Source organism: Aythya fuligula, chromosome 3, assembly GCF_009819795.1.
Source record: "Aythya fuligula isolate bAytFul2 chromosome 3, bAytFul2.pri, whole genome shotgun sequence".
NCBI lineage: Eukaryota > Metazoa > Chordata > Aves > Anseriformes > Anatidae > Aythya > Aythya fuligula.
This window is the reverse complement of record NC_045561.1, coordinates 27,221,147-27,247,131: the sequence shown is the minus strand read 5'-3', so window position 1 is coordinate 27,247,131 and position 25,985 is coordinate 27,221,147. Positions and strand designations below refer to the sequence as shown.

Here is a 25,985-nt window from a genome sequence, read left to right as displayed (position 1 = left end):
AATGTTGGACATGGTGCTTAGGGACATTGTGTAGTGGGTGACATTGGTAGTAGGGTGATGATTGGACCAGATGATCTTCAAGGTCTTTTCCAAACTTGATGATTCTGTGATCTTGGCCATTTTTTTTTGTTTGTTTGTTTCCTTATTATTAAATGTAAACCCAAGAATTGTTATGTGATACGTGTATTCAGAACAATTTTTAACTAAGTTTTAAGCAGGACTGTGGTACTGAAGACTTTGAGATCAGAAGCATCAATGTAGCCACTTCAAGGCACCACCACATCGGACAGAATACACAAACAAGACTGCTGCCATGCTCCAGCCATATTTCTGCAGCATGAAATATGACCATTTCAATAGAAGCTCATAAACTTATTAGATAACAGGAAGAAATGGATGTGAGAGTGCTATTTCTGCAGTCTGCACTTGGAGAAAGAAAGAACAGTAAAGCTTTTTAGAAACATGATCAGAGAGAAGAGCAACAAAAATTATTAAGGTGAGCCAGTGTGACTGTTTATGACAAGAAAGAAGGCCAAAGAATAATAGGAAGGGATGGGGCCCATGCTGATGGAGTAATCTCTAAAACCTCACCAAGACAGTTACCACTGTGGGTTGGAAAGGTGAGTTAGAGTAGTTCATCCTACTCTTTCTCCTATTCTATTAAATAAATGACAAGACTCTTGAATCAAAAACAGACTGAGCCCTTGTTAGATTTCTATTGGAATATCTATCTCTTCAGAGCATTGATCCCAGCAATTACAAGCAAGAAAATTTGTTTCCTGCCATTTAAGACAGAAGCCTCTATTTAAATGCATAAGATACTAATACAGCTTTTATTTCATCTTATTGAATTGGGAAAAGAATCACAACAAAATGATCTCTTGGATAACCTACTCTCTTCATACATAACGTAAGCCCAATACTAACCTCCAGTGACAATGACTTTTGCTTTTCCACAATATGTGAAGGCATTCACCCCTTTAGGGACAGCAAATTCCTTTACAGGTCTGTAATCATCAATAAAACAGTTAATCAGGTAAGAGTATAGGAAAATGCAGTCTACAGTCATTCCACTTTACTCTTCTGTAATATATAGAATAGATGTTTGCATAATGTATACAATATCTTGTTAAAAGCAAATTGATTTGTAACTGACTTAGATAGTAACATCAATAAAACTGGGACAAGGTGCACTTTCCAGTAAAATAATAGATCTCTGATTTGAACAGCTGAATTCTTTACCAGTCATACTCCAAACAGAATCCTAAAATGTTAACTGTTGCTAAAGAAAGCCGTTACACATCTGCATGCTTAAAGTTCTTCACTGAACAAAGGCATCAAACCATCTGCCTTTGCCTGTTTCAGCAATAGAGGTCTATTGTGGCTAAAATTTTGCATAAACCAACTGTAATTAGTTTTGTGCTGCTTCTGTATAATAGTATTGTGTAATACATAGTCACTATTTTACCTACTTTGTGTAAAAACATGAAGAGACTGCAAGTTTCTAAAACTCATTTTTACAGATTTATTCTGTTGTGTTTACTAAAAGAAACACAGGCATTCAAACAGCCAACACAGACTGAGATTGATTTTGTGACCCTTTTCCTACATCAAAAGCTTAGCCTATCCTTTGAACAACCTCTGCTTCTCTCTCCATGTTTCATACTTTACTACCAATGAGCAAGTATTTTCTAGAATTTTGGATTCAGCAACAACATGTTTAACACCCATTTATGCCAGGAAATGATGACTGTCAGTGTAGTTGGGCTATACAGACTGAAATGAGTACTCATTCAAAGATACATTTTTTTCTTTGAAATCCAGACAGGTAGGTCTGGATTTATTCTGAGCTAGAGAGTAACCACGGCTCTTGCAAACCATAACTGTGGATGGTGGTAAATTTGCCAAAAGACTCTGGAAACTTTTGGGATTAGTGAAGGAACCTGTTCTTGGCAGGTCTAAGTAAAAGGTTGTTCACTCCCCATTACCTAATGGAAGAAAAGCTTTCTTTTCAGAATCCTATCAGAGGAGTCTGTATTCTCTTAATAGTTTAAAACAGCAAGTATTTGATTTAAAATTGTGACTGGCAGATGACTTCACAATTTCTCATTTTTCTCCTTTAATTCTTAAATTTAATACTTCTGTATAACTCTCTACTGGTTCCTCAATGAACAGTTTTGATTCTCTTCTAATAATAGAGTGAATAAGGGGTTCTAGCAGTTTGAGGTCCTGTCCAAGTCACGGCCTTGTAACAGAAGCACTCTGTGATCCCAGCCACACCTCCCTTTTTAGATGCTTTACAATAAAAGGTTATAACCATTCATCAGACACCAAAAAACTTAACAGACATGTAGGAGACAAGATTGCATCCCTTTTCAAGAACAATAACATTTGCTTGCTGGAAACTTAATTACAGAAATTTATTTTGTTAGCACCAGTAAATCATATAATTGAACCACAATTACTTATGGAAAGGGCATTTCAATGTGATTTGATGCATGGGCTATTTCAACAATGTAATTATTCAGTTGACTAAATATAATTTCATTTAGCTGCTGAATGAAACTGCTTAAAGAAAGATAATTATTGTGATTGCAAGCACAATTATAGTCAATGTTAACTGAAAAAGACCTACCAACACATTTGCAGTTAACATTCTGTATAAAAAGGAGTGCATAGCTGTAGCATTTACTCTTTTGACTATACTTCTGATTCTCCAGTCTCTGTTTTCTTTCTCCTCAAATTAACTGTTTTTCCAAAACTCTAGCAAAATCAAATAGGACTTCCCAGCTTTTCTGACATAGTATATGACCTTAAACAAGCTATGATTAATTTATATTTCACATTCCTCAAACACAACAAATATACAATATTCATAAAACCTAAAGTTATTGGATTGATGCAAGAACACAACATTAAAAAATATGGCTTGTGCTATAGAAGATTATCATAGTTGTTGCCACTAGCCTTAAAAATCTATTAATCTCTGGATATACCTCACAGTAATTGTGAACCTTATCTAAAGTTTACAATGCTTTGAGATATTTGAATAAAAAATCTATATAGATGTAATTTATGGTTCCTTTTTGCATCAAATTATGTTTACCTATATTATTTATTTCTAACTGGACTATAAACTCTTCTACAATCATGAACTGGGACAGCCTGGAATCAGCAATAAGACTGGTGGATCATATGAATGATATGGCACAAATAAGGGAGACACAGCTGTTTTCCTGCTGCAAACAAAATCCACTTTGAAGCCCTCAGAATACATTGTTCTCTTGGTTTAAGCTAGTTGGTTTAACAGAACTTGTGAAACTGAAACTGTAAACAAAACACGTGAATATATATATATATATATTATATATATATATTGGATATAAAGTTCAAATGAATAGATACATGATATACAAGTAACAAAGTAATCTATTTTATAACTAAAATTTGCCTACTGAGAAGTTAAAGCAGATAATATTGCAAGTGTAACTTATTTTTAGGGGTGGTAAATAATAAACATATAAGGACAGTCCTACATTAAAAGCTAGAAAACAAAAACATTCAAGTACTTTAATAGTTGTATTTTCATTTGTATTATCAATGCTTTGGATAAAGATATTTTCAATACAACAGGACAGCATCTTGCATAGCACAGATCTCATGCAAACTTCTAAGGCAAGAAGTATATTTTTTTTGGAAGATGTCATATACATACAAGCTATCCTCTAGTCTCTTTATGTCATCCAAAACAAATGAATGAATACTGTCTGAGGAGCAGGATCCGAAACAATTTAGGTCAGAAATGTACTTAACTTTCACAACCCAGTCATCATGTAGTTTGCGTTTAACATTAGGGATATAAATTGAGATGTTATTAGGATATAATAGCATCTACTGTAATATGCCCATGGCTGAATAGTTTTGTGAATGCGATTATGTGCAATAAATGCTAGTGTTTAATATCCAGGCCAGATCCAGAACTGCTCTTCCAGCTGAAAAGCAAGCAGATCTTAGAGCAGAACTAAGGTTAGAGTTGAATCATGCACTTCTCTAGCAGCAATTATGCTTCTATCTAATCAGGAACAATAAGGCTGTCCCTATGTCTGGATAAAAGCAATTGTGAATTCTTCCCTGGACATTTGCTCTGTTGCCTTGCTGCTGTAAGGTCTCCTCCTGAAAATTACAGTATTTTCTTCACACAATGAAAAGCAAATTACACTTCCTGCATTTTTTTTTCTTTTTTTCATTTCAGGTGGGGTTAATTTACGCATAGAAACTAATCCTCCACCCAGACCAGAGAACACCCAAATTCAACAAATACTGCCAGACTGATAATATTTTATCATAAGCAACTTACATGTTAAAATTTTTGGAATCCAAAATCTGAATCTGTGATTCCTTTTCACCTTTACATTACTTCAATCCGAAGTGATCACCGGTCACTTTAAGCAGGTGAACCTTATCATCTCCCTTTTCATCTCCCATTATGATATTATCATCAGCCAGGTGATCTGACATAGTCACCATGCAAACACAGAGCAAACCATTTTCCATTGGTTTGATGATAAAGCAATTATTCTGTGAAATTCAGTAGTTAATTGGAATGATGTATTTGCTACAATCCTAAATGGCTTCCCTGTCAGAAAAGAAGGTGCCATCTAAAAGAAAATGTGAAATGGTTGACTTACAGAATTATTCAAACCATAAAATGCAGCAATAGCACACACAGCCTAGGAGTTATTACTACAGCCTAAGAGTATCAAGTGTACTTACATGGGCAGGCTTTTGAATTTTTAGGAATTGAGACAGTGGCAATGAATACAGTGGCAAGCCATTGTGGTATTTTGCTATACTGAGAAGACCCGGGAATGAGATTTTGGGTCATCTACGTTATACTGTTTATTGGTTCTACTGTCTGACTCCATCTGTTATTTGATTAAAGCATCCTTGCCAACATAAACTGGCAATGGTTCATACGCCATAGGAATTAACCACTTCGTGGTTCTCTGTGTAGCACAGAAACACTGAAGAGACATAACACAGATACAGACTGTCTGGATATTATTCCTGGGATCTCATAAGAGAACTGTTCCTATTCATCCAAGACAGTTTAAAATCTCACTCATGTAATGACTGGAGGAAAGCTCTATGAGAATATGTGTTTGAGCCTTCCTTCCCAGGAGTCCAATTGAATTGGCAGAATGACTTAGATTGACTTAGCTGAGCTTGGGAACAGACCTTTTAATATTAAGAGAAGAAATGAAAAATCCCAAGGCTCGATCTTATTCTAAAAATATTTACTTTACTTCATCTCATCTTCTCAGCTAACTCAGAACTGCTGTGAAAAGACCCTGGAACTAAAGAAAAAAAATAAGAAATGGATTAGAAATCCTTGCAAAACTTATATTTTGTAATAAGGCATTCAAGAAGACTTTAACTGCTTGAACACATGCTGTCAACATCAAGATGCTTTTACTCTTGAAAAATCCTGAAAATGTAGTATTTGAAGAAAGGTTTTCTTTAAATCAAGAAGTTACCTCAAGGGACTCTATGCTGAATTCCTTTGGAAGACTTGTCCCTTTGTTCTTTAAATAAAGTTCAAGATAAACATGCATATACATCAGTTATAAATGTCAACATATACACATCAGATATACACAGAAAACTAAACTGCTTTGGTGGTCTGTCTGCAACATAGGACCATATTTTCCTCTTTCTTGCAAGTTTTTAAGAGAGTCTAAAAGCCTGTTTGGTGTGGAAGGATATTCCTTCTTCAGTATTCCACTGTTTAACTGAGTTGCTACAAAGACAAAAGTTAATGCCTTCATCCGGTCGGACAAAAGGATACATGAATGTACATTGAAAACAAAGAGTAATCTTTTTCAGACCTCCTTTTTAACATTTGCATGATCCAACATACTACCTGACTTCCTTTTGATTTATAGTCCCAGACAATGATTGTCCTTTCAGTTACAGCTACAACACATTCCATCTGAGTTAGGAAATCACATCCAGTCATCTCGTCTGTTGTTAAAATACATATTTTAAGCCATCTCCGCATAAATTCCATACACTCAGCACTAAATTCAAACCCAGGTAATGGGACTGGGAATTCTCCAGAACAGCTCTTAAATGAAATTGCCAGGTTCAACCTCTGTTATCACTAACTCATATCAGATGCAGAGGAGCATTTCAGAAGTCTTATTCCATGGTTTATTATAGAGACTTATATTTATATGTTACTTCTGCATTAATTTAATGTGCTGAAATATAAGGTGCTTTCTGCTATGCCTGTGGTGGTATATCTGAGTTACAGATTTGACAATTTGTTTATTAAGCCTCATCAACACCTTAGGCTTAAAAAAGAAAAAAAAAAAAAAAGAGTCCATCAGAAGCCTGAATGGATAAGTACATCTTTGCTCAGCTTCAGTTTTGGCATAAGAACAGTTCAGAATACCGTAATGAGGTTACTGAGTTGAAAGCCAATGAATGACTGCTCAAAGAATTCAAGCATTTCAGCTCTGATGACTTAACAGTTTTCCTTTCATTTCTGAATAACCATCATATGAGTCCCTTCTAGCCCAACACATTAACCAGTAGGAAAAAGAAAAAAGATTTTACGGAATGACTTGAAAAGTTCTCACCAACTTTTCAGGCAACAATTCCAGCATTCATGGAAGCATGTCTTTTCATGAGAAAAAAATAATCATTAACAAAGACGGATATGTGATTTTGTGCAAATAACAAAGTATACATGACAGGGAAGCTGCAGTTAGGAGAAGAATTTATGAAGGAGTTTTTCTGGTAAAAGCTTAAATATAGCTATTGTTAGTTGATATATTTGTACTACTTATCCTTCTCTGAAGATGACAGAAAAAGATGGCATTATGAGTGCATTTATTTTTGCTATGTCCCTGCTCACTCTATGCTGAAATTCCTAAATAAACTTTGTCTGTAATTCTTAAAAGGTATGTATACTACTTAGAACAAAAGATAAAAGTCAATCTAAGAATCTCGTTAGATTCTTCCCTCTACAGAAGATATATATTTCTAATTACTGACTGGCAGCCTAAAATTATATCTGAAAAAAAATAATAATCAGGTTGCAACATATGGCATGCTATTTCTATACCCAGGAAAAAGCAAGAATTAGTAAAATATATTCTGGATTTATTCTCTTCTTTGCTTTTGCATTATTTGTAGGCACAGTCTTATCTGATAATACAGTAGCAAAAGTAGGAAAAAAGATGTTTATTGCACCAGTTTATTAGAAGTTGGGAGTCAGGAAAAGATCCAGCATAGCTAAATTGAAGTTTCCTGGAACAGGCAGCAACAGAAATGTTTTCATGCATGAAGGATTCACATCTCAAGTTGCACTAAATTTGTCTTTAATAATTTCAGTGAAATTACTTAAATTACATCAAAGATCCATAGATATAAAGGGCTGGGGAGCCCACTATAATAACTGAGTCTGGCTTTCTGCATTGCATGCTCCAAAGAATGTCAAATGAGAAGTTAGAGCCTAACAGAGATGGAGAGACTGTTCAAGTTGGGCAACACTGCCTGCCAGGCTAGTTCTGTGTTCTAAGACCTTAGCCTTCAGAATGAACAGGCTGAATAAATAGCAGAGCATGGTGCTCTGTCCTAAAGATCCACAATGAAATCTAAACAAACTCCTAGTAGGGCTTGAGACTGCTCAGAAATTAGTAGTATGAAATCCTGAGGAGAGCAATGAGCAAACTAACAACAGATCAGCTTGATACACTGAGAAGTGGCTGATTGAAGAGAAAGGTTCGCCACAGACTACCAGCAAAACGTGCTGCCTAATTCCAGCTTTAGAGCTAAGGTGTTAAGTGCTTCTCCTTAGCACTACAGAACTTGACATACAAGCGGCTGCACCAGGTTTTGCTATTTCTTTCTTCTGTTCTGTCACTTCAGGGCTCTATCTTCATTCTTTCATATCCAATACAATTTCTGATTTTGGCTTGCCTGGCCCTAGCTTCCATCCACTGGGTCTGTGTATGCTTTTCTGCGTTATATTTAAAGGACATTTCATTTCTATTCTTCAAGAGAAGCAACTTGTTCCCTACCAATATTCCCATTTAATGATATTTCCATGCTGAATAATATTTTTGGCATCTGTCATTTGGACAGTCCTTAATCGATTTAACATGCACTTTAGTGTTTTGTTTGCAGTGGTCATATTTTAAAACAGAAAGTCATATGGTACTAAGTCAAATACAGTACAGCTCTAAGTGTGTTATCTTTATGCCTCTTCTCTTTTCACTCAGCTACATAACCTCATCAAGGAATGAACTCAGGTTTGATTGAAGTGACCTGTGCTCCATAAAATATTTGGAACAAAATCATAAGTGATCTGTACACATAGCTCATGTTCTGTATATACAGTCATGATGTTGGGAAAGTTCTGATGGTTGCAATTTCCTGCATTTTATTCCTAGAACTACTGTGTTTTGCAGCCTTTTTAGCTCAACATCCTCAGGGCCAAGATCTCTGTCACTGATTAAATCTCTGTTCTGTTACACCTTTAGAATGAGAACACTAATGGAAGAAGGTAGAGGAACCTAAGGACTGTTCTGCAAATCATTAGCCACCATAGATGGAAGGTTTGGAGTCTAGTAATTTATCTCTGAATTCAGTGCCTTATTTCATTTGCATAAGGATGCATACAAATACACAGCTTGATCAGTTAGCTAATGCCGGTACTGAAGATGGCATAAAATCGGATGAAAATGGTACAACAATTACAGTGAAAAAAGAAAGGACTTATTTCTGCAGATCTGAAGATGAGAAATAAAAGCCCTGCAAGGCAAAGGCAGCTTTCTTGCTAGCTATTCAGAAATTAATCACGAGGTTTTTCTCATAGTTCTATATTATAACATTTATAAGACCATTAGAGGTCTTCTACTAGTATAGTTCACTGTGTCTTTAATAAGTGCACTGTGGGTGATGACTTACACTCATAAGATAAATGGCATTTGATTTTTAATAATAGTTTAGATAAAAGTTTTTGAAATGAGAACATTCAATTTTAATAATCTTATTTTGAAATAATTAAAATAATCGTAACCAAATTCTAGAGATATATCTCTCAAAGAATACCCAAGTTAATACATTTAATAACATCATACATTTCAACTGCCTTGGAAGTGGAATTTATTCTCTCAAATCAATCCAGAATTTTATTTCACTGCAATTTGGGATAAGGATATAAAATTCCAAAGTTAAGAACAGAATAGCTTAAAACATTGTGTTCTGTAAACATCAAAATCTTTTAACAACCAACAAAAAGTTAAAGTCAGTAATAGCCATTTTAATTCTATTTCCACTGCTGCAGTTAGAAGGATGAGAGGAAGCTGTATAAACTAAGGAGATGGCTGTTCAGTGCAAACACTCAAATTAAGATTGTTAAATTAAGATTGCCCTTTCCCTTCAACAAAGCAGAGCAGGATGCAGAAGGGGGGCATTTTTAAGTAGAGTACCTGAAATTTTCACAATTGTAATACCAAAAAAGTGAATATAACAGCTAATCTTTCAAACAGAGGGCCAGAAGGATTGCATAGTGTTGTGTACAGCAACGATCCCCACTGATCCAGTGATAACCAGCAGCAATGATCCTACATTGCAAGGGGGAGGGGTCCAAACCATTACTATCCTCCTTTTCTCTTTCCCTAGGGAAGCATGCAGAAGTGGAAGCATCTCGGGGGGAAATGCATGAGAGGATGGCACATAACAAAAGAGATGTCAGATTAGGCTAGGTCACATGGATCTGGTGCAGAGCTGAACAGATTTTTGCGCTTACAGATACTAAAAAAATGTACCAGTTTTGGAACTGTGTCCATTTGGAATTACAGTCCTAATAACTATGGTTATACTCTAACACTGAGAGGTACCATTATATTAAACACATCCTTCGTTCACACTTTTTATGGCATACATGTTCTTGAACAGTACCTAATTCTGCCATGTCTTCCCAATATCTTCCTTCTGCCAAAGTAAAATGCCATCCACCTCTCCTGATGATACATTATAAGATTAGTGCTTGGTGCCCAGATGAAGAAGAGGACCATACAGCCACAGACTGCCCACTGTAGCACCAGGCTGAAGTTCTGGCTTCTTCCCCTTGGTTTCACCAGGGCCAAACACCAAACACTGTTCTGATGCGATCCTACATTTATACACTTGGACTGGGGAAATTGTTCTTACAAGCAAATCAGAAGCACACTATTAAAATTCACTCCTGTAACACAGTGGTAGAAGAAGCTCTAAGATCCTAGTCTAAGTTTCCAGAAGTCAATAGGTCCCCAGAATGTTTCTTATGGTTTAACTCTCCATGTTAATTACACAGGTCAGATTAGCCTTGCAAAAAAATTAAATGCAATCCCAGCACTGAGGTTTTGTTTGTTTGTTTGTTTGCTTTTTGAAGTTGGAGTAGCTGTACCTGTGGTCTGGAGGTTTTTTTTTGGTATTGTTTATTTATTTTTCCTTTTTGCAGCATTCACAATATGTGACAGAATCAACAAAAAAGCACTGACCAATAGCACAAAATACTTACAGAAACTTTTAGGGCAAGGGATCATGCCATTTTGTTGCAGACCAATTGCAGCTCTCATCTGCATCTCATCTTAACTGAAGGAAACTCATTATCTAAAATCTGAAGTGACACTCCCAGGGTAAAAACAATCTTTTAAAATATATACCATGTAGCCAACCAATCTAATTGGTAAGATGTAGAACTGTTTTCCACTAATGAATGTATACTTTTTCTCATTTAAATTTTACACTGAAAAATGAAGTATTGGAAATTAGAAGAAAAATTCCTGGAAAATTCTACTAGAAATTCTACTGATAGACAATTTGGTAGAAAATGCAGCATTTTCCTCAGGTTTCTTTTTATCAGAGGAAAGAAATCAGATCACCTAAATGTTTGTGTAATTGAAAAGAACAAATTGAACATTTGACCTGTGGTACACTATGCCAGATTATGCAGAAGTCTTGAGGTCAGAAGTTGCATCAGAAAAATATTCAGTTTCTATTTATTTCACTTTATTATCTATTGATTTTTAATTCAAATGATTTAAAAAGAAAGAGAAAAATGAACTTACTTCAACATTGGTGGTTGCCAGAACTTTCATCTGAAAAACAAAAATATGCTGTCATAATAACTAGATAGCAATTAAATTAAAACTCTGAAAACAGCCCTGCTGTATCACAGGCAAAACAGAAAAATAATAGCCAACAGAAAGACTGCTGTTAAGGTCTTTCCGAGAAACATCTCTAGATTGTCTGTCTGTTGTTCTACATGTAAAGCGAGGAAGTTAAACCCTCTTTTTGTCTCACTGGTTCACTTTTTTTTTCTTAACTTTTTAATTTCCTTTTTTTAAATTGAGATGTTTGATTGAGCAAAATTAGTAAAAATAAATAAATTTACAACCGAGTACAGATCAGCTCTTCATCTGATGAAATTGTGCTTCTAATAGAACAGTTTTGGATCCTATGAGAGGTAGGATGTGGGATATGAAAACACAAGTTAATGCTGTCCCAGGTGACGTTAACTAGTGCCAGCAAAATACCAGGTAGAGATATAACCTTACATTGCAAATAGGAATATGCATATTGGTACAGCATCTTTCAACAAAATTAACTATTAGCAGACAGCATAACATGTGCCTTGAAAACTGAAGTCACATGGAGGTAGGCATATCCCACACAACCATACAGCAAAGACAGGGCCACCTTCTTTGTCCTCTAACCAAACTAACACTCAGTTTTCAAAATCAGTTTTAATCATTCCTTCCTGAAACATCCATAGCTGCTTTTTTACCTCCTGTTGCCCGTGTCCATTATCAGTAATAAATCAGTAGTGCCTCATTCCCATCCCAGCAATTCCTCTGTTTGGAAATGGAGAAGCTGAGATCAAACTCTTTCTTCCCATAAAGGCATGGTGCCCAGAGTCATCATGGACAGTCTTTGAGCAGAATTTAACAGAACGGTTAAACAACTGTTTCATATCCACTCTCTGTATCAGATTTGACTTTATGTACAATAACATAAACTAGAGCCTACACAGAGACTTTTCCAGCTGCCTACCTATACAACTCTTCTGTGCTGCCTGAGGCAGTGTCCAGGCTTGAGATCCTGAGGAGGGTACCTATCTGGTTTATGTTCTAGAGGAAGCAGGAGATGGCTGATAATGCAGTGCTGCATACAGGTTTTGTAGTGTATTAGGTCCATATCTGTCGCAGACAGCAATGCTTAGCCCTCAGATAAAGAACACTCTATCCTACAAATAAGTAATTATTTCTTTGACTTCCCTTCAATTTCTAGTAGCTGCAGATATGTGAGAGAACATAGGATTTCTTATCACAGCAATCAGGGTTTAGAAAAGCCTCCAAGCCCTCATTTAGAGAATTAGATTAACTGGGAATTGATGTGGTGAATGATGGAAGAATGTTACCGGTGAAACAGGAGACGATCTTGAAAACTATCTTGATGTATACTGTCTAAATTTAGCACTCTTAATGTAATAATTTAGTATCGGTCATCTAACATGACTGATACTAATTATTTTCTGGTAAAAAATCTAATCAATTCTTATTTAACTGAAGCTTAACACAGTCACAAGCTGCGTGATGGTTTGCTACCTCTTTATTGTTCCTGTTCCTATTTGTTGATTTTTTTTTTTTTTTTGGCAGTTTTAAACTATTCTCAGTTTCTAGCCAGTATCAAATAAAAAATCTAGATTGTCACCTGACATGATTCCAATGATTTAAAGCAATCATTAAGGAAATTGTTAAGTTGTATTTGCTTTCCAAAGAGCAGAGAGAATAACACTAAATTGATCTTGTGGAAAGCTTGTTTGCACATCAATTTCCGTCAGTGTGAATGAATAGAATATGGCCCTGTCTCTTCCTGCATATATATGTTTCTTAGCAGTCAAATATCTCAGAAGTGGCACAGTTGAAATATATATTATTTAGATTCACTGGTTATATCAGACCAAATATTACTCATTCATGTACATGGAACACATGGACTTGTGTGGGATATATGTGTATCCAAGAAGACCACATGTAATCACCTCTACTTTAAAAATGCAACAAATATACCCAAAATAAGCCTCCACGTTTGTCAATGAACTGCTCATGAACTCGTATTTTTGCCCCTCTAGCCAGAGCACAAGTCCCACCAAGCAGCAACTTCAGGGCAAGAATCTTTGTAGTTCCTTACCGATAGGCTACAAAACTAGACTAGCCAAAACAAGTCACTAGCTGAGACTTTAATGCCAATTCTCTTTAAATTTTTGGCCTTTGGGTGAAGAAAAATGATGTAAAAGTTGTTAACTTTATATTTGGCTTTGTGATATGAAGTCATATTCTAATAACAGGATTCAAGTGACTGCATTGCTAAAGAGCAAGATTTTATTCTTGCTTGTATCAAGATGTATCAGAGCAATTTTAATGAAGTCAAAGGTCATTTGCTCATATCAACTGAGATCAGAGATCATATCATGAGTAACTGACTGCTATCGTAATGCCTTAGTCATTTTCAGAATGTACAGTCTTGTAAATGGAATTTGAGGTCCCCAATTCACTGCATTAAGCAGCTGTATGGAAAACTATTTATATGGCAGTCACTGATGTCAGTGACATCAGTCCAGACTATGAGGAAGCAGCAATTCTTAACTTCAAAACTGCATGGGGATGTAGGGGGTAGGGAAGAGATCTATTTTTAACATTATACTTTGTGAAATTATTTCTCCTAGGTATGTAAGAGGGATAATGCTCTGGAGGTCAAATAATTAGGCTTTCAAATAAATTAGTTTAGAATTTACCAAAACTGCAGTATTGCTTTGTTGTTTAATCATCCACAGGAGTATGCTCTTGCTTTACACACTTCTGTCATAAACTGAAACTAGCTGAAACCTCTAGAAAATCTTATTGATGCTTTAAAAATTTACTGCATTGTTTTAAACAGCTTTTAATAAATTGGTTGTATTAAGGTTGTACAAATGTAAAGTGTCAATGAGCATAGATGTGTGATGTACCTCACAACATTTAGAATTATATATGTTTAAATAGTAGTATTATCTGGGAGACTCACTTACTAAATATATTTTAACAATATCTTGAGCCTGAACTTCTACTTAAAACGATACAGATCTCCTTATGGCTTGCTGACAAGGGGAGAGAAGCAGTGTCATGCAGACTGCCAGAAAATTCAAGACTTTCGAGCTTCAAGACCTTGCTGTATTGAGTAACTGTTCTTTGCAGACTGAAAAATGTTTTTCTGTTCTGAATATTCCCAGTAGCTGTAGCAAATTGTTAATACTCTGGTTTCCACTGTATATGCAAAAGTTAATTCCAATAGGATATTTTGTATTAAATAAAACTTTTTAGAAAAAGGAAAGCAGGTTATTTTATATTAAAATGACTTCTATTAGGATTTTGTTTTACAACCATCTCTACTTCCTATCAACTTTTATGGACTCTTGTGTAGGTTTATAATTCAAAATAGCAATGTATATTTCCCACTGTACTTAAAAGTATAGCAAATTGTTAACTTTATTTAAAAAAAAAAAAAAAAAGATATCTATCTTTTTTTATGGGTAATTTTGCACTTCAGATCACAGCTCACTCAGTTCACGCATACAGTGTCTAGTAGAAAAGTGAAAAGTTTGAGTCAGAATTACCTGGTTGTTAAAAATAGTTATCACTCCTTTCTGAGAGGGTGTTACTGTGAAATCCAAATGGAGCACCTTCACTATGCTTTTAATCACATCTTGTCTCTTGACAACTGTTAATGACATAATATCACTCTTCACCTCACGGGCACAGAAAAGTCTACATACATTTGAAAACATAATACTAAACAAATAAAACCATAAAACCAGGAACATTCTCTCTTCCTGAAATACATATTGGCACCAACTCAAAGACAGTAGTACATCATGTCATAGATTATCCTATACCTTATTTAAATAATCATGTTACATTTTAAAATATTATTAATGAATTATGGATATGCTAGTCCTATTCTTTTTTTTTTTTTTTTTTTTTTTTTTTTTTTTTTGAAAGCTACGGAAAGGCAAAGAATAACTGCATAAATAAATAGTCTGACTTAGACAATGTTGTAATTCAAAAATAATTGAGGAAAATGGTGAGAGAACTGGGCAGGGCAGCAGCAGTATATTGAGGCAGTTTACTAAGAAACATAAATTCTGGAACACACAAGAAGCATGAATAGTAAACAAAGGCAGCCATGAGATCTTACAACAGTAATTTCAATAATGTGCAACACAGAGCACTGAACAATGATTTTGTTGTTGTTGTTTTGAACTCAAGATGAAATAGGTCACCTGGATGAGTAATCTGCTGTTTTTCAGATACAAGGAAAACCATGTTTTCTTCTTGAACCTGGGAAGACATGGCACCACTTTCTCCTATGAAATAGACAAAATTTTGCACTTTTCTGGTTCAACATTTTTCATATTATACAACAGAGATCCCTTTTTTCTTCTGTGAGCAATTCAAAACTTTCAACAAAAATATTGTGCATATTCTTATACAATGTTAGTCTTCATGTTTCAATTCGTAGCTTCCTCCTTACCATGTACACAATTATCCATCACAAATCACTGTCTATTATGCCTCTAAAATTTCTCCTTTTAGTTTCTTGTGACATCACCTTATTTTTCCATCTTGTACCCAAATATAAATCTGAATTTTAGATTCATGTCTGAATGCAACTCTGCAACAGGCACACAACTGGAACTCCCATCATCCATGTCATATCTTAAGATATTAAATAGTATCGGCCCCAGTATTGACCCCTGGCATACACTGCTACTGACTTGCCTTCAGCTGTTTTTTCTGCAGCTGAGGGGTTCATCCAGTATTCTTTCTGCCTCACTACCCACTGAACTAACCCACACTTTGCCAGCATGTCTAAGAATATGTTATAGAAGACAATGTCAAAAGCCTTACTAAAGTCAAAGTAAATGTCATTTGCTGCTCTCCCCTTATAGATAGTCATGTCACTGTAGAAGGCCATCAGGTTGGTTAAGCATCATTTCTATGATTTCCCCTTTGTAAACCAATGCTGACTACTCCCAGTCACCTTCTTGTCCTTTATGTGTTTGGAAATGTTTTCCAGAATTAGTTGCTCTGTCATCTTTACCAGAGATTAAGGTGAGGCTAATCATCCTGTAGTTCCCTTGATCCTTCCTCTCAGCCTTCTTGAAAGATAGGAGTGCCATTTTTTTTTAAGCAAATATTCCTATTTTTTTTTCAGGCAAAGGAGAACAAGCCCTCCACCTTTCCAGGGAATATTTTTTTGGTGGGAGTAGGGTTTTTTTTAAATGATAACCTTTTTTAAATGATAACCTTGTATCAGGTCACTGCTGAGTCCACTGTCACTGCCCAGCAGGCAGAACACTGCCCAAAGAAAGTACATCTTAGAAATCCCTTACAGCAGCAAAAATAGCTTCTGCTGATATGGAGAAAGGGATCCCAATAAACCCCATCCAATACCAGAGGTTGACAAAGAGCATAAAATATGATGCAAAATACAATTTACATATCGTTCATTATTGCCACTTAAAATGGAACTTTCAAAGTGTCAGCTACCTTTGGAATGCAGAGGTCAGTTTTTCAAGTCAGCTGACAACTGATAAATGACACCTTTTAGGCCACCTAGGTCTTCTAAATTTTGGAGACAGTAAATGACTAAAAGTGCACTCTAATGAGATTAAAGATAAAATTTAAAATTACACTTTTTTTTTTTATATATAAAAAAGTGTTATTTGAGTATGGGCATGTTGTTATGGAGTTCAGGGAACTTGAAAATGAAAGTACTTGAAAAAGAGAAACATCAAAAAGATAAAGGAGTAGAAACAGTCACACTCCATGATCTTTTAGGTCACAGGAACACATCCTGCAGATTTTGTCAAGCTAAAGAGAAGCCAGTTATGGAGAAGGAAATTTTGTATTTGTGAGAGCAGGAAAAGAGGAACAAAGGGTCAGGGACAGAGTTCTGGGAAGGAAGAGAGAGACAGAGATGATAAAACGAGAAGTATCAAAGGAACAAAGTGACGTGTATGCCTCTTCCTTGACTTTCAGTATATATGAAATGCTCAGCGGTAACAAAAGCAGCAGGGGAATTCAGGAGAACAGGGATGAAATATAGTCCTCGTAGAAAAAAATTGAGTACTGGAGCATAGATGGCAGAAGACACAATGGCTATTTAGAATGTTACAGAAAGTAACCATTATTGATGATTCATTTGAAAAATTAAGTGATAAAAAGGAAGCTACTTCCATTTTTCACAGGGGGTAATTAATAGTATGTCCAAATTGCAGATTATAAATGTGAGTTGTCTAACATAACTAGTAGGTTAATGAAAAATATAAGAATGAATGTATCAATTAAGGGAGACATATCTATTTCACTATCTCTCTAAAACAACAGCCAGTTTCAAGTAGAATACCCAGAATAGTTTCCAGTCTCTTAAAAGGCCAATTACTATTTCAATAGTTCTTTAATCATGCAAGACAGAAATTGTCTTCTTTTTTTTTCCTGAAAAAGTTTCACTTGAAAGACAAGCCTAAGGAGGATGAGAAAAGAAAAGGGACTTAGGCTGTTCAAGTGTTAAATAGAGTAAACTTCAGAAAAGTAAATTTAAAAAGAGGAGGGGCTACAAATGTGGGTGGAAGAAAAAAAAATCTATTGTCCTTACCAGTAAGTGAATAGGCAAATCTTTAAATGTCAAGAAGTTAAAAAGATTAGAGCTTGAAGGAGACCTTTTATTGAAGGAGACCAATTAATGTTGATCCTTTTGCTATCTTAAACATGGTTTGGCTAATGAAGAAACTTTCTATGACTTTTCCAGCTTTCTCTGGTTCTTTAGTTCCTTCATTAATGCTGATGCTGAGTGCATCAGTTGTTACCAATTCTTGTGCTTAATATGCTAAAAATTCTGTACCTCGAATCATATTTCCCTCCTTTTTCTGAATACCTTCTACAACATTATTTAAGCATATCATCAATTTAGCCAATGGCTTCAGGAATTAAAAATAATTATGTAACCTAGGTAATTAGCCTGACTGTACTGGAAACTCAGGTAAGAATCTGCAGTAAAAGACACTACTCTAGTAAATGAACAGATCTTTCTTCAGTTATCTTATTAGGTAGAGGGCCTGAACATAATTTGCTACTGCTCGGCTTTCCTAAACAAAGGGTTGGCTCAACCTGACAATCAGCATGAATTCAGAAGTAGTTTTCTCAACTGGTCTCCACTTCGTGCCCATAGAGCATATCATACTCTATAGTGTATGTATCTAGCTTGTCACCTCTACACAAGAGATTGTCACCTCACTCTTCTCTCCCATACAAGAAGCAAGGAGTTTGAAATGAAGTAGAGGATGCCGAGTCATGTGAGAATTTCACTAGGGCTGTAATGAAACATTACCTCATGTCTGATGGCAGCTGGCTATTTCAAGAACTCAGCTTGTACAACTTGTACCAGCAAATCTGTAATTTTTTAGTGAGTTTCAAAGAAATACTGAGCAAAGCCAGGACTGCATCTTTAACTATCCTCTCATGTTTAGTGAGGAAGTAAGGAAGAAGGGTGACATGCAAGTATGACATGCAAAGAAAAAGATTTCAAATTTACATCTCACAAGGTGAATTAGTAAGAAAGGAAATGGATGTAGCCTGAAGTTTTGTCTGATAAAGAGAGCTTACAGTCAAATTCACTAGAAGGCAGTTACATGATATCTGATGTCCTCTACAGACAATGATTTACTAAATTTCCCTCAGGCCCTCGTTGAAGAAAATTTTTAATCCCTGACATAAACAAAGTTTGTGAGTTAGGTGACATTGCAAGAAATAACAATTTTAAGAGAGGTGTTAACTAGAAATCTTCTCATAAAGAAGCTTATTAAACAGAAAAGACCAAACACGTTGTTTTCAGGATGGTGTTATGAAACTACTTGATAGCAGTTGTTAATAAAATGCAAAGAACAGGTGTTGGTTATCTTCAACATTCACATAAATAATGTGATGTTCCATGGTAATGTAAAATGGAAATATGCTAAAGAATTAATCACTCAGTAATACCTTGCCTCCTGGCTTTAAGACCAGCAAGGACTTGTCACCTATGCTGTTACAGCATAGTTACTGTGTGCTGGAATTTATGTCCCCCAACAACCCATCTTCAGGCATAAAATAAAACAAAGATCTAAGTGTTTGATCATGGATGCTCTTGATACAGATTGGATCTAACAATGTAAAAATAATTTGGTTTTGTACAACAGTTGCTTGAAACACTATCCATGATAAACATCTTATTAAAAGATACTTCACTAGAGCAAGCATTCATAATTTCTCAGAACACTTTGAAAAGTAGGCCACCACATTTAAAAGAAACGAGACAAAGTATTTTTCATAAAATATATAAAAATGTGGATGCTATGGAAGCATCCTTTTTTGATGAATTCAGAACTAATTTACAGACAGATAGATGAAAAGTCCATCAAGAGATACTAAGCATAGATTGCATCAGCAAATCTGCTGCAGAAAATGCTTAAGCTGGTATATGCTGTCAGAAACTAAGAGAGGTAAACCAGATCTACTTAACTAATTATTACATTCTTTTTGCCAGGATTTGCTATTTACCACTATTAGAAAAAGAAAAATGGATTATCTCACTCACTTACAGACTTCAATAATTTTCCGGTTAAAAAAAAAATCTACTAAAATGGTGGCATAGCTCTAAAGCTTCCAATCAAAAGTAAGGGGCAGATCTATCTCTGGGAGAAGAAGGAGAGGAAAGATTTGCAATGGTCTTGATAAAGATAGACTTACCCTCAGGGCACAAATTGCATACTGTAGTCATATGATATTTGCATTTTGTCAAGATGCCTGAGGCTAATGCTTATCAGTGAAGTAGTTCAGAAGACCTACACATATTGATTTCTACCCTCAGGCTCTATGATCCAAATCCTGCTGCCTTGTCAGGAATCTAGAATATCAAACTTTGCTTGAGGATAAGAAGTTCTGGTAGACAGCTCAGTGCTCTTTTACAAAGCAAACAGGAAAAATGTTTTTATTTAGTTAGGTCATTCTTCATCATGCATTCATGTGCATCAACATAATAGGTTCAAGAATCTTAGAGAGAACTGAGGCCAACTTCCTCAAACTCACGTAACCAATGTAGCATAAAGATTAAGAATTTAGATTTGCAAGCTCAGCTGATGATGTACTAAACAGGAACATCATTGTAGGAAAAAAAAGTAATTCACCTACAAATGAAAATGTAATTTACACAGGCTTTATTAATTTAATTCCAATTATTATTATTATTCTTTTTACTAATACTAGAACTGATGCTGTAACCAGCACAGTACGAACAAATACTGCTCTTAAAAATCTGCTAGAATTAGCAGTTTGGATTCTCCCATGTGTTAAGCTGTTTTATACAACATATTTAGAAGTCTGAAATTAGCCAGAGATAGTCAGCAGAAAATCCAGTTCAGGGAATCTCTTAGCTAAAAACTCGTAGAGACAATACTGTCATTTGCAAAACACTCAGTTGTTTAAACTTATCAAAATGGGGGAAAAGGCAGAGGTCAGCAAAGCTCTGCCATACTTAAACCTTCACTGACATAATGGCCTGAAATAGCAAGCCCCTACTGTAGTGAAATAGGTTAGGGGTAGCTTTGGGAATTTTTTTCATATTTACAACTTCTACTTCCACTGAACACAGATCTTCTGATGCTCAAATTTCACATACCAGGTTTTGGTACTAGGAGAATAGGATTTTTCTTACTTAGACTAAAGTTAATAATAGCATAGCACACAGAATAACACAAGCTAAATTAGAGCTAAATTAGTGTTACCTCCTTCATCTCTCAAGTCATTGATAAAAGTGCATCAGGTTACAGAATAGGTATTAACACTCATATTTCACAAGAGAAATTCAGAAAGATAGATTTACCCTCCTGTCTTCAAATGTCTTCCCTGGAATCTTGCATTTAAACAACAAGTAAGTACAGGTTTCTAAACTGTTTACTAATAGAGTAAAAATAAACATGGAGCCTCTTTCTCAGCTTGTTGAAATTAAACATTACTTCTTGAACAGGATAACGAAGCCACAAATGAGGTACTCCAAGACAGTCCTTCAATTATGTTTTTGCCTAGATCAACACACACAATACATTTTATCTAATTTTTAACTTCAAAGGCACATCTATATTCCAAGTTATTTCTTTTTTTTTTTTTTTTTTTTTTTTAGCAACTGAACGATGGCCAGAATAAATAATAATGAGACTGCTCTTGTTGTGACATAGAGAGACAAAGGACTCATGTTACAGCTTCTGTCCTCTACCTCCTGTTCTATTTCTCCTTTAAAATCAAAAAAGTGGAGATCACATCTTCTCACACTGTATTCATTAAAGCATTTTGAAAAAAAAAAAAAAAGTTCGGTCTTACTTTTTAAAACCACATGATTTGCAACACATGACAGGAAACAGATAAAAGAATATCTGAAAAATTCTCAGCTCTTCTTGTCTTCCCTTACTTCAATAACACAATTCTGGTTTGTTGAAATGAACCTGAAAGGTGTGCTGGGATAAAGTTTATCCTTTCATGCAATAATAGCCACTAGAATTGAAAAAAGCAAACCTTTGCCCTGATTATTTACCATCAAGAAATCGTATTTACATAATTCATCATTTTTGTGCTTTAATAGATCACAAGAAACATCACAGAAATGATGACTTGTAGATGTGGCAACTCTGCCAATTATACTTTGTGAACAACTACCATGGCATTGTAATTTGTCCAAAAGTCCTACAAGGAGGTGAAAAGTACTCTCCCAGAGCAATCTACCTGTTTCCTGTAACAGTCAAGAAGTCACGGTTTGAACATTAATTTGATGTCTTTTCTACTGTTTTGTTGCTGACACATATTCTCAATAAGAAAATTACACTTATTTAATCAGAAAGAGCCTCTTACCATCTTTAATATACAAGCCTAATCTTTCCTCTGTCTTCTGTGCTACTGTTTTTTCAACTAGTTTCTGGAACTCCTTCAAAGCATTCTTGAAATCTGGCACGTTAAGAGCAGAGCAACTCTTGTTATCACAATCCTTTTCAGACATCCTTTATTAAGAGAAGGCAACAAGGTAGAAAGAAGGACTCTTCTTACAGTGTGGTTCACATGAGTTCATATGAGATGTCACTGCATGACCGGAATATATAACAAGAAAGAGGTGACTCTGGTTTAGCATCTCAAGATGGCAAACATGCTAGCAAACTGTTGGTGTCACAACCTCCCATTACATCACAGAATTCTACTCACTGAGCAACCCTGTGTCACTTACTAGTAATAACCTGGCAAGTGAGATTAGTTCCTGGAGTCTGGTGCAATTGGTTACTGAACATGCTTGATCTTTCTCACCTCAAGAGCCAGGTAAGGATCTCATAAGGGTTCAGTTCTGCTACAGCTGGCAATGACTTAGCTATAGAAGATATCATTCTCTGGTAAGAACATACCTCTGAAACTAGCTGTTGCAAGTTCATACTATCTTTCATAATTTTGTACTGAGTGAGAAGGAAGGAAGATTATAACACCTTTCTATGCTTTGGACTATCTTCAAGACTTTGCCAAAAGCTGCATACCAACTCTTGCAGTTAGGAACAGCTGCTGTTGTGGAGTTCCTTGGATCCACACATTATTTGGTGAAGAATGATGGAGCCACCTCTCCTTTTATATTTGCTTGGTGATAGGAGAACTGAGAGAAGTCTGGTGATATTCTGGCATGTTCTACTCTTTGTAAGGTCTGGCCAGGTACCTCAATTAGGTGGGGGTGCCTGGTTTTCCAGTAATAAAAGCATTTTATCAGGGATGTTATGTTTTGAAATTATTAATGTAATACAAGGAGGACAACTCAAGTTGAAAAGAACTAGAAAAGCATTTTTTGACAGCTGGTACTTGGGAGTGACATTAAATATTTGCTTCGTTAGTACATCTCTCTCCATTTCTTCAATATATGCTTTGTCATTGGTTTTATTATATTAAAAATCCCTACTCGGTATAATAGGACTTCCAATGGATCTATCCTGAAACCCAATTACTCTGCAGGAAACCTTTATTTATTTATTTATTTATTGCATATGCCATTATGATTAAGATTGCAAGAAATCCCTTGATGGACTGGTGGAGTTTTAGTATTTTCAGCTGTCCAATTTCCTCTTCCTTAAGCTCTTAGAGCCATCTACACTAACTTCCTCTGCTTGTGAGAAGCTACACGTACTTTTGTTTACTGTCTCCTATCAGTTTTGTTAGATTACTTTGTACATTGGAAAAGCTCCTGGAAAATGCAAAGCAGAACAATGCCTTCTATAAATATTTTTTTATGTTTTTATTTTTTCTGTGCAACACACAAGGGGGAAAAAACTACCCAGTCTAAGCCAATCCATCTACCAGTGTCACCATTTCAGATTTAGTGCTACATGTATTTACAAAGGGCAACACACCCATTACTCTTGTGTTAGTTGAGAATCTTGTTACCTGTCAGCACCCTGCATCCCTCAATGGGCCTTACCTGACTGAACGGCCTCACCTGGGACCTCTCACTGCCCTTTGGCTTATGAGCTTTATTTAAGCCCTTACTTAGCTATGCTGCAAGTAGGTTTCTTCCAACTGAGCCTGGTTTGTTAATGGTGCTTGCCGACTTGATCTGGGCCCTGTCTTGTCACTGCACTGTTCTGGACTGTTTGTTGATTGTGGTTGCTACCAACAGAGCTGCTCTGCTTGCCTTGCTTAGGTGCCATGGTACTGCACCCATACGAGTGAAAACTCAACCCTGCTTCTAACCTTTGGCTTGTTATCCTTTCCTATTCTCACTGCTCTTGGGTACTACATATCTTCAGTGTTTATTTCCTGATGATTTTCCTATATTGTAAAATTCTTTAAAGTCTTCATTGAGCACTATCTATTTATTTTTTTTCTCCAATCACCCCTCTTATCTCCTTCCTTAACTTCCAGTTAAGTTATTGTTTCTTTCTTTCTCCTAACATACAAATAATGATCACTGAGATTAAGTGCTGGGTATTAGTATGTGTCTGGCCAAAATTCAGCAATATTTACTAGATGATCCCTGTTTTGAAAAGGATCCACATGTCCACATTTAACTTGTGCCTAAGTTCAGTCAGGACCTTAAAGTCAGATATTCCTTCTCAATGACCCAAGAACTTCTGTCTGTTTGTAGTTGTCCAGGCAACTTAAAAGCAGGATGTGACTGTTCAGAAAACAAAATTGCAGCTACCACTTTGAAAAGTGACAGCCCAGAGCACTCACTGACCAATCAAAATCATTGTGAAAGCACCAAAACCTGTGTTATATTTGCATTGTCTTTCCATCCCACCACATCTTAAATTCTTTACTGAATAGTGGAACCCTAGGGTATCCTCCTGGAGTGCTGGAAAAGTTAATTTATTTTTCCTCTGGCTGAAAGAGAATCAAATCTAAATCTTGTCTCCTGAACAAGTATCACAGTGACTACTGAATAAAGGATGAGTACCACTTCTTGTGGGAATATTCCAAAGAATCAAGCTTCATTCAGTCTTTAGAAAGTAATGATATAAACAGCTGTCTTATAAGAATGGTTCAGAATGAAGTAAAAGGAATGGTGTTAGAAGCTTTCCTCAGAGAATAGTAACTATCTATTGAATAGGCAGTTAAAAACAAAAAGTCTTTAGATACCAATAATTAGTATGTTAATTACTTTGGATCTTGTTATAATTGTAGGTTCTGTGCATATGGAAGCTAGTTATCTTGCTTAGGGTTCTGCATTACAGATGATCAACTGTCTCTGTGAACTTTTAGTGAATCTGACTCCTTATGCTTGATAACATTTTGTAAATTGTAGAGGCTTACCATTTCTAACTTTGTCAAGTTTAGGCAGTATGTACTAATTCCAAGTCGGATGAACATTTCTGTCTTGTTAACTTTATCAGGTTGTTAAAATTTGCCTGAAAAACAGGAACAACATCCCAACCCAGAATTACTTGTTTTAAAGTATTACAAATTCCTGTAATTAATGTCCACATTTTAACATGTGTGCAATATCCACAGACCCTTTTACAACACTACACTCTGCTGACATTAAATTCTGCCATGTCTCTGATTATCACACTACTCCCACATCCACTATAGATTTACAGGAATGTCATTGGCATAACAAATATAAATGAACTATAATTGAAGGTGAGAAAAATTGTTCATGGCATTTGCCATGCTTAAGCAAATTTTACATTTGTTCGTTGATCTAATTCACATTCATTAATGCAATTACATATTTTCATGATCAACAAAATTCCAAGGTACTTCAGAGAAACACATTAGTGATAATGAATAAAAACTGGTAAGTTCTGTCATTCAAAAAGAAAAAAAAAAAAACACACAAATTTGTAAGAAGTGAGAAAAGTTGTTCCTCTTTTTATTCCCCTCATCAAGGTAATTTACAAAATCCTAGATAAATCCTAGATTTTTTTTTCTTAATACCAGTGAAGATGTAACTGCTTTACTGAGCAGATGATTGATTTTTTGGATGAGAAAATCTGATTAGAATAGGCAGGCCAAAATATCCGTTGACCTTAACATTCTTGCTCCCGAATTTAAGGAAGGCAGCATGAATTCATAACATTTAAATCCAGAAGGGATGATTAGATCTTCTACTTTCACTCCCCCTGTATCACAGATCTTTAAATATCAGCCATTTATCATTATAATTATCCCAACAATGTTCTTCTAGAGCGTAACTTGCAGAAAGGTATCCAGTGGACACCAAGACATGGAGAATCCATCATGTTTGTTCCAAAGGTTAATTGCTCATACTGTTAAACCTTAAAACTCTCATTTGAATTTGTGTGGCTTCAGCTTCCACTAGACAGTTTTTGT

The 25,985-nt window shown here is 35.5% G+C and overlaps 1 protein-coding gene across 1 annotated transcript in view; it reads right to left on the bottom strand.

Moving 5' to 3' along the window:
• Positions 1 to 22,558, bottom strand: part of WDR64 (WD repeat domain 64) — a 49,686-nt gene extending 27,128 nt beyond the window's left edge. The window contains 10 exon segments of the mRNA XM_032183774.1: positions 928 to 1,007; positions 3,716 to 3,853; positions 4,361 to 4,578; positions 5,921 to 6,024; positions 6,851 to 6,860; positions 11,127 to 11,156; positions 14,714 to 14,817; positions 15,380 to 15,463; positions 22,038 to 22,183; positions 22,482 to 22,558. Coding sequence (XP_032039665.1) covers positions 928 to 1,007; positions 3,716 to 3,853; positions 4,361 to 4,578; positions 5,921 to 6,024; positions 6,851 to 6,860; positions 11,127 to 11,156; positions 14,714 to 14,817; positions 15,380 to 15,463; positions 22,038 to 22,183; positions 22,482 to 22,558 — 991 coding nt within the window.
• Between the last annotated feature and the right edge of the window lie 3,427 nt (positions 22,559 to 25,985).